Here is a 15,959-nt window from a genome sequence, read left to right as displayed (position 1 = left end):
CCATTTCCATGCTGGGGTTCAGTGTCCAATCCCAGCTCCAGGGGATGCAGTCCCACCCTCCCAGGTTCTCTCCTCCATCCCCTGCTGTTTGCACTTTTTGGGGCTGAAGCTGCAGCAGTGTCCTTGGTTCTGGGGCTGGGAAAGGATTGTTCTGTGTGCCTGAGCTGTGAGGAGACCTTGCTGACACTTTCTGTGGAGTTCAGAGTTATTTACCAATGCAGTGCAGAGCCTGGGAAATATGAAAGCTCCAAACAGGAGAGGAGAACCCTTTCCTTTTTTGGGTAATTAACAGGGTGTGCTGGTTGATGCCAAAATCTTTCATGCTTCCCTGGATGAACCATCCAAGGAGATGAATGGTTCCAAACCATCCAACCATCTTTCCCTTCCCTGGAACCATCCAAGGAGAATGGACAAAATCTGGTCCTGATGGGTTTCTGGCTGTGGTGCCAGGCTCCAGCTCCCTGGTGGAGCAAAACACGAGGAATTGGTAGAGTTAGAAAAATTATCCAGAGGCACAGAGGATTGTTCTCCCTGACCTTCCTTGAACTCTTCCAGGCTCTCTCATCCATGGAGGAATTCAGAAACCTGGATCGGGACATCGAAGGGTCTGCGAAACGGTGGAAGAAATTTGTGGAGTCTGAGTGTCCAGAGAAGGAGAGGTTCCCCCAGGACTGGAAGAACAAGTCAGCCCTGCAGCGCCTGTGCATCCTGCGCGCCCTGCGGCCCGACCGCGTCCCCTGCGCCATCAGGTGGGGCTGGGACAGCCCTGGGGGGGCAGCAGGAGGAGCTCAGGGGTGTGCTGGGGTTTGGGAATGTCAGTGCATCCTTAGCATGGGAATTCTGCAACGTGGTTTCCTATCAGGGGTCTTGAATGAACCCAGTGAGGGTGGGAGGCACAAGCACAGGGTGCCCAAAGCAGCTGTGGCTGCCCCTGGATCACTGGAATGCCAAGGCCAGATTGGACAGGGCTTGGGGCAGCCTGGGACAGTGGAAGGTGTCCCTGGGACAGTGGAAGGTGTCCCTGCCCATGGGATTATCCCTAAAGTCCCTTCCAACCAAAACCATTGTGTGATTCGTTGATCTCTGAACTCTGCAAGGCAATCAACTCATGGGATTTAAGTGGAATTTCTTGCTTAGTGGGATCCAAACTCCCTGACACCACCAGGGATGGAGCAGAGTAAGCAGGGTGAGGGCAGCCCTGCCAAGTCAGAAATGAGCATCACCACACAGGTGTTGCATATCTGCTGCAGAAATACCTGTTTTAGCTACTAGATCAGTTTGAGCTGCTTCTATAGGAGAAGTATAGGAGAATTGGAGTAGAATAGGAGTAGAAGTAAAGCAAAGTCTTATAGAGGTTTTCTATTTTTTTTTTTTCTGTAAAATGCAAAATTTATGTGCTGCTGGTTCTGAAAGTTGTAGTGGTGAATTATGTAGTGAAGGTAACTGGGCAAGGCTAAACTTCCTGAAGTCATGCAAAAGCAGCCTCCTTGTTCCAGGACAAACTAAAGGTCTTTCACTCCATGAGGACTTGGTTTTCCTTTCTCTGGCCGATATTTTGGCATTTCTGGGATGTCTCTCATGCTCCTGTTTCTCCAGTAGTTTATATTCCTGCACCACCTGATGTGCACACAGCAGAGTGTTTTACTCAGTGTATGAACTACATCTGTTTGTGCTTCAAGGTTCACAGAAAAACACAGAGGAGACTGAGTGAATCTCCCTGTGTTCACTCTTATTATTTTTTTATTAGAATAAATACTACAGTTTATCAAAATACTCATACTAATCCATCTTTTTTTAATTTCTTACTCTTATGGCTAGATTCTCCAATCCATCTTTTTTCATTTCTGACTGTTATGGCTGGATTCTCCATGTGTCTCTCAGCTGAAAATATTGGTTTTCCTGTTGTTGTTTAGCTTGAGTAAAATAAGCTCTTGGAATTTTAGGTGCATTTATGCAACAATAATTAATTTCTTTCTTAGACAGCTCAGAAATAACAGGAATATCAAATTTCAGCCCCTTTCCTGTCTCTCTTTTATGAAAAGGGAATTCAAGTTCAAAAGCTTGCCTGGATATTTTTAGGGTGTGGGTACATCAAGCTTTTCTGTTTGCACAGGAGTATTTAAATGGGTTTTTGTATTGTTTTGTTTTGCTTCTTATCTCCAAGTGCAAACAGTAACAGTTCACTGAGCCTTCCCCAGGACTCTGGGGACTCTTCTTGAAATACAACTCAGTTATCAATATCTCAGTGTGCCAACAGGACACACCTCACTGGTGACCAAGGACATCATGACCAGTCCATGGGTGCATTTTAGGAGTAATATTGTGCCATGGGGGATTTTAGGTGCCCTGGAATATCCCAAGCTCATTTCCAGCTGCTGTTCAGGAAGCTCTAAGCCCCCTTTGTGTCCTATCTCATGTGTACCTGCTCTGAGATGATGGTGTAGGATTTCTTGGGGATTTAAGATGATCCAAGCCTGTTCAGTCCCTGGGAAGCCAGGTGCTCCAGCCACTCTTCCCAGCAGATCCCTGGGGATGTTTGCCCGGTCTGGTTCATTCCCTAGGCCTAAGGAGCATCAGGAGAAGCCCCTGACTCACTCCTTAGAGCTTCAGGGCCAGCAGTGCACCAACACCTGTAATTTCCTGAGAAAGGATTATCCCCTGTAGTTCTCTTTTCCCCTTCAATCTTATTGAAGAACATCAGCAAAAAAGCTTCTTGTAGCACCTTGTGTTTCTGGGTCCCCAAGGCACTGCTTCATAGAGCTGAGATGTGAAGTAAAACAAGAGTGTTGTGACCTTAAATCTGATGGACTTGGTTAAATTTTGTGACCTGAGCCTTTCCAGCAGCAATTTTGACCCTGAACAGAAAAATCTTCAACCAAATCCTGACCCTGAACAGAAAAAATTCAATAAAATCTTGACCCTGAACAGAAAAATCTTCTTGAAGGAGAGGTACCAAAAATGTGGAAGCTTTTTAAATTTTTTTTAATTGCAATCCCTTAGGCATTTCTATTCCAACTGCCTTTCACCAGTCCTTGAAGGAGGTCCTCACTCTCTTAGAAAGAATTTGGCTGCCTTCAAAAGGCCTGAGTAATCCATCTGAGCTGCAGCAGCATTCCTGGGCTTTGAATATAACATTGCTACCTTTGAATCAGTGCTCAGTGTCTCTCTTTTTGTAAAGCACTGATGTCAGGAGCTCACCCTGGGGGAATGCAGCCAGAACATTCTCCACGCACCGTGCTCTGTTCCAGCAGCTGCTGTGGAGCTGAGCCTTTCCCTGTTCACTCCTTTGAATTTTTCCTTGTCACTCTCATGCTAAGGCTCCATGCTCCAGACATTCTTAGAGCTCTTCCCTTTCAGCTTTGCAGATCAAAGCAATTGTGTAAATCATCTGGACTTTCTGTGGATGGCTGCTTCCTCTGCAAGGCTGCTTGGCTTGCACAACACGTGGCAGGTGCTTGGATCTTGTACCTTAACTCATTTCTTCCCTCCTGAGATTCCTGAGTCAGTGCTTGTATTGTGCTTCTGAATGCAGCTCCCTTCCTATTGCCTTTGTCTGCCAGGATCTCCTGTGGCATCCCAGCCCTGCACAGAGCACCAGGCATTGCTGCTGAGGGACAGCCCAGCCTACAGAGCCTCTCCACAACTATTTCCTGATCATTTTTCTAATGTCAGTTTCTAAATCATTTGAAGGATCAAAGTGAAAACTAGTTGCAGGACAAGTCATATGAGGAGAGGCTGAGGGAGCTGGGAAAGGGCTCAGCCTGGAGAAAAGGAGGATCAGAGGGAACTTCTGGCTCTGCACAACTCCTGACAGGGGGGTCAGGCTCTGCTCCAGGGAACAGGGACGGGACCAGAAAAAACAGCCTCAAGTTGCACCAGGAGAGGTTTAGATTGAATATTAAAGGAAAACTTTTCCAGCTGAATGATTTTCAAACCCTGGCACCGCCCCTGGCAGTGCTCAAAAGACCTGTGGATGGGACACTTGAGGACATGGCTTAATGGTGAACACAGTGGTGCTTGGCAATGGTCACACTTGATAACCTTGGGAGTCTCCTCAAACCTTCACAATTCTGGGATTCCATGATAATTAATTGATTATTCACAGAGGAATCTGCATTTTTCTGAACAAAGTGACAATTTTTTTTTTCTGTCTGGCAGAGATTTTGTAGAAGAAAAGCTGGGCAGCAAATACGTGGTGGGGAGATCCCTGGATTTTGCAACGACCTTTGAGGAATCAGGGCCAGGCACCCCGATGTTTTTTATCCTGTCCCCAGGAGTGGACCCACTGAAGGATGTGGAGAAACATGGTAAATCAATCCTGTCCCCAGGCACAGCACAGCATTGCTATTTATCTGCTGCATTATTATCTTAGCACGACATGCCTGTTTTGTTTGGGGTTTTTTTTTTCCCTCATCTCTTTGTAGATAATGAAGTAATTTGTTAAAAATAGATAATTGTGAGAGGATGCGATGGGATTTTTCTTTGGTTTTATTGTTTTTCTTAAAGGTTTTTTTTTTTTATTTTCATCTGAAGTTTAAATTAAATTTGTGTTTTTCCTGCCCTGCCTGGATTCCCAGCGTGGTTCACAGTGCAGGGGTCTCTGAGCTGGGTTTGTGCACAACCTATAATTTACATCAGAGATCTCTCACACACTGTCAGATGCTTGTTGCCAAGAAAGGTTGAACCAGAGGATCCTTGAGGTCCCTTCCAACCTGCTATTCTGCGACTTTATGATCACTAAAAATAAGCAACAGCTCCCTGTAACAGATTGCTGCTTTGTGGCAAAGTTTCCAGCTTTCCTGCCATCCTTCCTGAGCTGATTTCCATGTGGATGGTCAGTGTGGAGCTGTCAGCTGGCTCCAAAGGCAAAGGGCCTTCTGTGAGATGCCTCCCTTGGGAGGGCACTGATGCCCCTGTCCCCAGTGGCTGCAGCCACTGCTGTGCTCCAAAGCTGCCCTTGTGTGGAGTTTACTCTGGGTCTTGGCTCCACTCTGGAAAAATTCTCATTTTCAGCCTGAACGTCCCTCTGGAGCAGAGGAGTCTGATGCCTTTGGGCTTGGACAGGACAAAACATCATCCAGGCTGGCACAATGACTTGTGCATTCTTTTTCCTCTCCTCAATGCACCCAAAATAATGTTTGAGTGAGCTTTTACCACCATGGCCAGGAGCAGCTGTCAGAGCTGTTAAACTTTGCTCATTCTGGGGAATTCTTGGGCTTAGCTTTGCATTTCAGGCTCTTTCTGCCCCCAAAGCAGGTGCCATTACTGGAAATTGAAGGAACACCCCCAAAGGAAGCTCCTGTGGTGTTCCTGGCTTCCCTTTGGAGCCACCTTGGTGATCCTGTCTCTCCCTGTTATTTCCTTGTATGGGAAATGAAGCACTAAAATCAAACCATGAGTGCTTTAATTGGAATTGTAAAGATGAGTGTAGCTGAGCACCTGGGGTTAGCCAGCCAGAAAAGCTACAGCAAGAAAAGGCAAAAAAGAGAAGAAATTAAATAAAATCACTGCCACAGAGCAGCTGCACTGGCCTTCCAGCTGCCTCACTGGGGTTTTGCTTGTTATTAGTATTTCTCTGTCCTTCATTAGGTTTTATTAAAGTGCAGGATAATTCCTGTGAATGGACGTCAGCTTCTTGCAGGTGCCGCCCACCCATGGGAGCTTTCCTTGGCATCTCAGGGAGGGTTCTGCAGCAAACACTGCTGGGCTGGCAGGGCTTTGTGCCCATCCCCTCCCCTCTGCAGCCAGCAAGGAGGGAGCAGGGCTGGCACTGCCAGGGCAGGCTCACTGATACCCCTCTGCAGTGGAAATAACAATGAGATTCATTTATTACTCATCCCCTGGCCTGGGTGGGTGCCCTGGTGTGACCACGTTCACAGGGGTCTGAGGATGAGGGAAGAGACAAGGATCTGACTCCATGTTTCAGAAGGCTTGATTTATTATTTTATTATATGTATTATATTAAAACTATACTAAAAGAGTAGAAGAAAGGATTTCATCAGAAGGCTGGCTAAGAATAGAATAGGAAGGAATGATAACAAAGGTTTGTGTCTTGGACTCTCTGTCTGAGCCAGCTGGACTGTGATTGGCCATTAATTAGAAACAACCCCATGAGACCAATCACAGACCCACCTGTTGCATTCCACAGCAGCAGATAATCATTGTTTACATTTTGTTCCTGAGGCCTCTCAGCTTCTCAGGAGGGAAAATCCTAAGGAAAGGATTTTCCATAAAAGATTTCTGCGACAGCCTGGCTCTCTGATTTGCCCCATCCCCTCTCCAGGCAGAGGATCATGACAGAGGAGAAGATCAGCAGCTTTTAAAGCTGGCAGCAGCCAGAGATGGTGGCAAAGAGAGCTGGGAACTCTGAAATGTGTGGAGAGCTGTGTCCCTGGGGAAGCTGTGCTGAGGCTCAGCAGAGAGCTGGGGTTTGGGGGTTTGTTCTCCTCATGGGCATCTGTTCCCAGTCCTGTACCACGAGATGGTTCCTAAGCCTTGCAAGACAAATCTTTTCTTTGTTTCTCTCTGAAATGTGCCTGCTTTTGGCAGGAGTTGGGAATTCAGGGCTCACCATCTGCAGGAAGGCAAACCTGCATGCAGAGATAAGTGTGGGCAATCCCCAGGGATCGCTGTGGGGATGAGTCCTGGCTCCCTGGCTGAGCCCAACCCATCCTGGGCATGTTTGTGGGGCTGTTCCCCCCTGCACACAAACTGGGTTTCTCTTCTGAGGTGCACAGAGCAGGGAGAGCTGGTTGTGCTGTGAGAGGAGCAGCAGGGTGCTCTGTCTGGGGGGGACAGACCCAAAACCTGGCCAGGAGATTTGCAGCCATGAGCACAGAAATGATCTGTGCCACTGGGATGCTCCAGAGGGACCAGGGGAGGCTGAAGGATCATCAGAGACCAGCGAAGGGACAGGAAGAGCTGCAGGGCAGGGAATGGCAGGGCTGTGGGGTTCCTGGAGAAGGGAAAATCACAGAGATGGGGCAAATCCCAAAAATCCCAAAGCCAGGGCACCACCCCAAGGCAGGGGATGAATGATAAATGAACATCAGTTGTGATTTCCTCTTCCCATCACTGCAGAGCGAGCCTGCCCTGGAGGGACACTGGGATCTGTCCCAAACCATCCCTTCCCATGGGCTTTGCTGAGGAACCTGGAAGGTTCCTCTCTGCTCTCCAAGCCCCAGACACCTGGGAGGCCTTGCCTGAAGAAGCTCCCAGGGATTTGATCTCATTCCAGCTGCCCTGTCCAAGCCCAGCTGCTGCACCCAGCCTGCATTGCAGGGGCTTTTCCCCACCCAGTGTGGGTGTTCAAAGCCTGGATAATCAGCAGGAACAGATTTTCATTTCTTATCGCTGTAAAACGCATTTTTACACCAGGTTGCAGGGGAATAATGTTCTTTAAACAAGAAGCACTTAGTAATAAGGTACCTTTGTGTGGATGCTGCACTTTAATTAAAAGAGTTTGGGGGAAGCTGCTGCTGGGTGAGCACTTGGGCAAGGAGTGGTGACAAGAGAAGTGGTATCAGGAGTGTGACAGCTCCTGTGTGAGGGTTTGGTACCTGCACTCACTCCTTGTTCTCTCCCAGGGAGGAAGCTGGGCTACACCTTCAACCACAGGAACCTGCACAACGTTTCCCTTGGACAAGGCCAGGAGGTGGTGGCTGAACAAGCTCTGGATGTGGCTGCAAAGGAGGGACACTGGGTCATCCTCCAGGTAAGGGGCTGGGGGCCAGTCCTGCCCCTCTCCCAGCTTGGTGTCCCCTCCATGAGGACACAGTGTCACCTGTGTGTCGCCAGCAGCCACCTCTGCCTGGGATCAGGCTCTGTCAGGTTGGGTTTCTCCTCCTGGCGCTGGTGGTGGGCAATTTGAAGAAATTTGTAGGGGCAATTTGAAGAAATTGAGCAAATTTCAGCCTCCCAGGCAGATTAGTCCCTTCACCTACCTAGGGAAGCAAGAGCTGTGTGGTTGTGAAACTTAAATCAGTATTTCCCTGTCGTGGTTTTGGTCCCCTCACAAAAGAACCATTTCAGTGTGTGTGTATCTGGACTTGGACTGTCTGAGAAGGAAGAGACAACTTGAAGAAACTACCCACCCAGGGAAGTGAAGGGGAACACAGCAAGGGCTGTGAGATTGTGTAACTCAAGTTTGCACCTCCCTGTCATGGTTTTGGTCCCTTCACAAAATGACTGAAAACCTCCGTGCAAAAGGTAAAGCTGAATTTTATGCTCTGCTTGCTAAATACAATGCCACACCTCCTCCAGGAGGAGGATAATGGGCAAACTGCAGTTGGTTTATTAATGCTGAAATCCCCTCTGTGTTGTTTTTGCACTCTGAGACCAGTTCAGGAACCATCACTAGCTAGCACTAGTGGATTATGACAGGTATGTAGTGCAGGAACCTGTTCCACACTTCCCGGTGCCTTTGTTTGCTCCCTGACTGAATGGGGAGCTCTGTTCTGAGAGCCCCTGGGCTCATCCTCTGCCCCTGCCCCTCAGAGAGCACAGAGGGGACACTCAGGGAGGAACTCTGCAGTGGGGCTGGCTCCTCTGGGTGCTATTCACATTCTCTGAACAGAGAGAGACACAATTCCCCCTCCCAGGATATCTCCTGGAGAAGGCAGAGACACAATTCCCCCTCCCAGAATTTCTCCTGGAGAAGGCAGAGACACAATTCCCCCTCCCAGGATTTCTCCTGGAGAAGGCAGAGACACAATTCCCTCTCCCAGGATTTCTCCTGGAGAAGGCAGAGACACAATTCCCTCTCCCAGGATTTCTCCTGGAGAAGGCAGACGCACAATTCCCTCTCCCAGGATTTCTCCTGGAGAAAGCAGACGCACAATTCCCTCTCCCAGGATTTCTCCTGGGGAAGGCAGTGAGAAGCACAGAGGGAGAAGAGAAAACAATTCTTATCTCTGCTTGCTGCTCCTGTTGTTTTTGCACACGTGGAATGTGTTATGGGGATTGTTCACTGAGAGGGATTTGTTAATTGGACGCTGGTAAGGGTTGTTTGGATTGATTGGCCAATGGGGTCAAAGCTGTGTTGTGACTTTTGGGGACAGTCATGGGTTTTTCTTTAGTATTTCTTTAGTATAGTATATACAACTATATCACTACTACTACTACTACTATTATTATTATTATTATTATTATTTATTTACTATACTAAAGTATTAATAATAACACATTATTATATACTATACTAAATAATACTATATTATTAATATTAATACTATAGTATTATTATAGTATATTGTAATATAGTATTAGTGCAATATAGTATAGCTTAATAAAGCTTTATACTTTTTTCAGCCTCCTGAATCAGGGGGTCAGAGCTCATTATTCCCTACCTTGAGGACACCCTGCATCAACAGCCCTGAGCATCCCAAACTGGGGAAATGCTGCCAGCTCCCATCACAGCCCCACAAAACTCCTCAGAGCCTCTGGGGTGTGGGGGGAGCTCTGCCTCTGTCAGGTGCTCTCTGGAGCCACGCACTCAGGGAGGGTTTCGGTTTGCTGATGTGCACTCGCTGATGTCAGCTCTCATTACAGCTTTTGGGAACCCCTCTGATTTCCTTGATGTGGATTATATAAACTTTCATTATCACTGAATTGTTTGCATAAAATTAGATTAAGACAAAGCTCTGAGCCCTGATCTGAGCCCTCAGGCCTGGTTATGAATTGAAATTAAATATCCCTGATATTTTGATCTTAATTTTTTTGCCTTTTTTGGTTTTTTGCAAGCTCCCTCTGAGGTAAACAATGCTGAACTCCTCTAGAGCTTTTAATATACAGAGGGCTGCAGTCCTGGCATCTGTCTTTGAGGTGGTGCAGATGGAAATGTGCAGCTTTTTGAGCCGTTCAGTAATGCAGAGTGAAAAGATATTTTCTACAGTGCTTGTGTGCTGCTGTAAAGGATCTGTCAGCAGTACCAGGCTCCATGTTCTGTTTCAGTGCTAACAGACAAGCACTGGGGGCCTGAAGGGTTTTTATTGCATCCATTCCCATCTTCTCTGGTGGTCACAGCAATCAGTAGGAGGTTAGGCAGACACTGAAGGCTAAATCAGGAGAATTCCTCCCTGGGAGGCTGCCCAGAGCAGCTGTGGCTGCCACTGGATCCCTGGCAGTGCCCAGGACCAGGCTGGGATAATGGGAGGTGTCCCTGCCATGGAGGGGTGGGATGGGATGGTTGGGTTCTGCCATCACTCACGGCTGGATCAGAGCAGTATTTGCCATTTAGTTTATCTAGCAAGATCATTCCTGAGAGGCTTTGGTGACAAATGCCTCACACACAGCTCCAGGAGTGTTTGTACAAGATCTGGAATGACACAGATGACTCAATTTACGAAAGTGCCACAGGATTTGTGGATCATTGCATTAATAATAAAAGAGAGGCCAGAGCAGATCTCAGGGTGATTTTACCCAGATTAATTAAACTCATTATTTGAAGGCTGTATCCCACCCACAGCACAGTTATACCCAGGCTTCCCATTTGTTTTTGAGCAGACAAAAAGCAACTGTTAGCTTTGCTTCTGTATTCTATCATCCCTGACCAACAGCTCAGCTCACGTGGAGCAGAGCTGCTCACACCCACGTTCTCCAGGACAAACATTGAGGGCATCATCTGGGTGGCTTTTTCACATGTGGCTCATTACTGGTCCTTGACTGGGACCAGACATAATGAGAGTCACATGCTTGGAGCATTAATGAGCCAGGGAATGAGGTTTGGGAGGTTTTTGTTGGATGACAGGAGCAGGATCACTGCTGTGCTGGGAAGGGCTGTCCTAGGGCCACTTCCTCTCAGTCCTGGTGCCTTCTGACACCACAGGAGGCAAAAAAAGGACAAAAACACCCTGGGAAAAGTTCCTCAGCTCACTCTGAAAATGGAGATTTTCATAAATTACTCATTTCATGAGAGAGAACAGCAGAAAACCTCCCAGTCCTCCATTTCCATGGGAAGACAATCCCCCTCACCCTGGCAGAGCCTGGCCAGAGCTCCCTGCCCCTTCAGCACCAGTGTTGTTGCTGCCTGGTGGCTTCAGCTTTGCTGAGCTCTGGTACAGGGTGCTGACAGATGAGTGAAGCCCACAGCTAAAATGATTCTCTACAAACACAAATGGCCCAACTGCAGAATAGGAGCCCCTGAAGCCAAAATGCAGATTTTGAAAGGAGCCTCTGTTACCTGAGGGCTGCAGGACAGCCCAGCTCAAGCCCAGCAGCTGCTCTGCTCCTCTCATTGGTGCTGAAGGGCTGAGCTTGATCTCTGAGCTCCACAAAAACCCCATTTGTAGCAGGTTCAGCCTCTGGGTCTCCTTAGCAACTCTTCAGAGGTTTGGAGGGCTTTGAGCAAGGGGTAGCTCCATTGGGGGGTGCAGGCAGAGCTCACTGCCAGCTCCTCATGGCTCTGGGGGCAGGAGCAGCTGGGCCCACAGCTGGAGATGCTCTGTGCAGCCTGGAGAAGAGAGGATTCCATCACCCTGCAGGGTGGGGAGTAAAGGCCAGGCTCTCCCAGTGGTGTCTGGTGACGGGGACAACCTGGAATTCAGGAAATTCCATTTAAATGTAAATACCTTTTTTTCCCATGTGGATGGCCAAACAGGGGATGGAGTTGCCCGTGGAGTTTTCATCCTTGGACACATCCAAAAGCTCCTGGGCCACTGCACTGCCTGGGCCTGCTTTGAGCAGAGGGGGATGCCAGAGGTGTCTCCAGCCCCAGAGACTCTGAGATCTCTGCATTCCCATGGATCTGGTGTCCCTGCTGCCTGCAGCGTCCTCTGCGCAGGCAGGAAGGAGCTTTGCCCTCAGCCATGAGCTGGCACCAGCTGTGTCTGCTCTGTCTCCCTCTCAGAAGCCTTTGCTGATCCAGAGGCCATCCCAGTCACCAAATGGGGTTGATCAGCTTAACAGCAAAGGCACAGAGAAATTTGTTTGTGTTTGTTCAGATGCATGTTTGAATGCATTGATGCAGGGAAGAGCTCAGACATTAGATATTCCCAATTTAATTGTAGTCTTCACCCATTAGCCAAAATGTCACTTCCGTCTCTTTGTGATCAAGTTAATTTAATTCTTGAGCATCTTTCCATTTTCCTAGGTTGCTGCTTCACTGAGTCAGGTTCATGGATTAAATTGAATAACAGTGAGCCCCTGAGCAAAACTGTGTGAGATTCATCGCTGTATCAGAAACCACAGAGTCCCAGGATGGGTTGGAAGGACAGGGTCACCTGGAGCATGGGTCCAGAGGAGGCTCCAGGATGAGCAGAGGGATGGGGCAGCTCTGCTGGGAGAGCTGGGGGTGTTCAGCCTGAGGAGTGCTCTGAAGTGAACTGACTGTGGCCTGAAGGGCTCTGAGAGAGCTGGAGATGGACTTTGGGCAAGGGATGGAGGGACAAGACACAGAGAATGAGCTGGAGATGGACTTTGGAAAGGGATGGACAGGACACAGGGAATGAGCTGGAGATGGACTTTGGAAAGGGATGGAGGCATGGGACACAGGGAATGAGCTGGAGATGGACTTTGGAAAGGGATGGAGGGACAGGACACAGGGAATGGCTTCCCACTGACAGAGAGTGGGTTTAGATGGGATCTTGGGAAGGAATTGTTCCCTGGGGGGGTGGCACAGGGTGTCCCTGAATCCCGGGCAGTGTCCAAGGCCAGGCTGGACATTGAGGCTGGGAGCACCTGGGACAGTGGAGGAGTCCCTGGGACAGTGGAAGGTGTCCCTGGGTCAGTGGAAGGTGACCCTGCCCATGACAAGGAGTTGGAACTGGATGAGTTTTCAGGTCCCTCCTAACCCAAACCTTTCCATGGTTCTGTGATTCTGACACCACATCCCAGGCCAGGCTGGTGACATCTCCTGCCCATGCCATGCCCTGGGCACAGCAGTGCCCTTCCCTGTCCCCTGGGGTCCCCCAACACCACGCAGTGAGCAGGGGCAGGGCTGGGCTGGCTCTGGCTGTGCAGCCTGGCGGGCACAGGGATGGAAAACCAGGGAATGTTTACCCTGAGGTCTCCCAGAGAATGAGGCTGTGTACAAACATCAGCTCTCCTTGCTGCAGGAGTGATTTGTGAGGAGGACTGGAGGAGAGGGGCGCTCTGAGGCAGGGCAGGGTCCCCAGGTGCTGCCAGCACAGGAGGGGAGCCTGTGCTCCCCCGTGTCCATGTGGTGCTGTTCCTGATGGTTGCCATGGCAATGCTGGCTGTGATCCATGCTCTGCCTTGTGCAAGCACAGGGGCTCGGCTGGGAACTCCCAAAGGAAACCTCTGGGGCTCCCATGGCCCTGCATGTGCAACCCAGCCCTGCCCTGCAGCACTGCCCTGACAGGGGAAACAGCACAGGGAGGGGCTGGGGACACGGGATGGGATGGGATGGGATGGGATGGGATGGGATGGGATGGGATGGGATGGGATGGGATGGGATGGGATGGGATGGGATGGGATGGGATGGGATGGGATGGGGTGGATAGTGGGAATGGGCTGGGGGCATGGGATGGGCAGTGGGGATGGGTAGTGCACAGGGGATGGTCAGTGTGGACAGCCAGTGCACAGAGGATTGTCAGTGTGCATGGTCAGTGCACAGGGGATGATCAGTGCACAGAGGATGGTCATTGTGCATGGTCAGTGTGCAGGGGGCTGTTTCACATTGCCCACTCTGGCTCGTTATTGATAACTGACCCATCTCTCAGTTACTGATAACTGACCCATCTCTCAGTTATTGATAACTGACCCATCTCTCAATTACTGATAACTGACCCATCTCTCAGTTACTGATAACCGGCACATCTCTCAATTACTGATAACTCACTCATCTCTCAGTTATTGATAACTGGTACATCTCTCAGTTATTGATAACTGACACATCTCTCAATTACTCTGAGCACATATTCTCATTAGGTGTGTTCTTTCAGGTTTTGTTACCTGTCTGCTGAGAATTAATTTGCAAAGTTTCTTTCCAACCTGTGAATCCCTTCTGCAGTGTCCCTGTCTGGCCTGGGCAGATATATTCATTTGAATTATGAATTCTTAGTACCAGCCCATGTTTGGCTGCATCTATTCCTCTTTTTCATCCCTTCTATCACAAAAGGACAGGCTATAAATGCACTCAATTATCACTGGACTGGAAATATTCCCTAAGTTGGCTGTTAGCAGGCAGTGATACCCACAAATAATGATCACTGGTGTCATGTCAACACAAGCAAAAGCAATTATTTTTGAGGCATCTAACACCACAAAAGCAGATGTGGGAAGAAACTACCAATTAGAGATGAAAACACTTAAGGTCAGATATGCAGACTATGATTAAACTGATACTTAATGCACGATTTTTCTTTTGATATTTTGTTGAGCTCTTTCCCAGCTTTATTAAATCTCTGTGGTGTTGGCAGCACTTTGGTTGCAGGTTTCAGTCCACTCCTTCCTCGTTGTTTGACTTGTGTTTGTGGAGTGAATGGGTTGTCTGGACCCTGAGGATGATCTGATCTCCCAAAATCCTGAAATTCTGAAATCCTGAGTGCATCAGGCCAGCAGTGGTGCAGAAGCACTGAGGTGTAATTGCATTTTGCCTACTGCTCCTCACACAGTCCTTGTTTGTGAGAAAACAACCCGAGAGCAATCCCTTTGCCCAGGCATCTCCTCTCATTTCCCCCCACACCCCAAACTCCATCTCATCCACGCAGTGTGAGCACAGCCCTAAATCACTTCAGATGAGGAGACTGAATTTCTGCAGTTCTAAATAAAAATATTGTTCCCAGCCACATCAATCAGATTTGGGGCAGCAGAACAAGGGGCAGCAAAATGTCTGTGGCTCCCCAAACAACAATTCTCTTGGCTCACACCCTTCAGTCCCTCTCTGAGAGCTGGCCCATCCCTCCAGCAGCTTCCAATCCTGACAGAAGTGACAGCAGCCGCCTCTCTGTCCCAGCCTGAAGCACCTCAGCTTTTCCTTTCCACAGTGTTCATCCTGTTCTGCACTCCCAGCTGGGATCTGTCCATCCCTGGCTCACCTGGAAAGCCAGCAGGGGTTTCTGTGTTCCCCTGGGGAGCCCCTGGGGTGTCCCTGTGTGGCACAGCCCCTGGCACTGCCAGCCCAGCCCAGCTCCAGCCTCAGGGAAGGGGGCAGGGACGTTGGAACAGGGCACTAATGGGATCACCACCCCTGGAAGGGCTCAAAACCCCTGTGGCTGTGGCACTGGGGACCTGGGTTCCTGCTGGGCATGCTGGTGCTGCTGGGGTGATGGATTTGCTGAGTTTAAAGCTTTTTTTTTTTTAAAGTTTTTTTCCAGCATTAACAATTCTGTTTCTCTCTGTGACTTCCAGCTCAGCTGCACTCTGTGATTCTCTCAAGTCCCCAAACACCCTGAAGCAGTAAATTGGCAGTTTAGTTCTGTGTCACATGAAAATGCACTTCCACTTTCTTGCAGCCTGCTCTGCTCACCCTTCACTTCCTCCCTCCACCCCAGCTCTGCTCTCTCCAAATGGGTGAGTCCCTCCTGATGGAGTGTCTCCTTTTGTGGGAGTTAAATCCCTCAGGATTTAAGAGCAGTGGGAGCTGGGTGCTGTTTACAAGATGAAGGCCCACCATGGATTTATGGAGTGGCAAAATCCCGTTTGCAGCTTTATTCTCTGTCCCTTTGCTCTTGCATTGCTAAGCACTGAGCTGTTATTTGCAGGAAATAACTGAGAGGACTCTGAGCTCCCTTCCCTGAGTGATAATAGTTAATTTTGAAGCCATCAGTGTGTGTATCTGTAGCTGGGGTTGTTTTCCTGAGTGCATTACTTTGCATCTATCACCAGTGAATTCCTGCTGCAGTGTCATTGCCAGTCACTTAGAATGATGGCATCCTCCTGCAGCTCTTCACTACCAGCCTTTATTTGCAAGACTTGAAATGGCTTTGTCTTATGAGTTATTTTGTCAGCTCACCAATCATTTGCTCTTTCAGATGCTTTTTTGATACGGTGAGGAGTTA

General features: G+C 48.9%; 1 protein-coding gene across 1 annotated transcript in view; it reads left to right on the top strand.

Annotated features, from left to right (window-relative positions):
* The window catches only part of DNAH9 (dynein axonemal heavy chain 9), a 130,524-nt gene that overhangs the window by 90,519 nt on the left and 24,046 nt on the right, over positions 1-15,959 (top strand). The window contains 3 exon segments of the mRNA XM_030961883.1: positions 556-749; positions 4,159-4,307; positions 7,587-7,714. Coding sequence (XP_030817743.1) covers positions 556-749; positions 4,159-4,307; positions 7,587-7,714 — 471 coding nt within the window.

This window comes from Camarhynchus parvulus, chromosome 18 (assembly GCF_901933205.1).
Source record: "Camarhynchus parvulus chromosome 18, STF_HiC, whole genome shotgun sequence".
Taxonomy (NCBI): Eukaryota; Metazoa; Chordata; class Aves; order Passeriformes; family Thraupidae; genus Camarhynchus; species Camarhynchus parvulus.
This window is presented reverse-complemented; position numbering and strand designations above follow the sequence as displayed.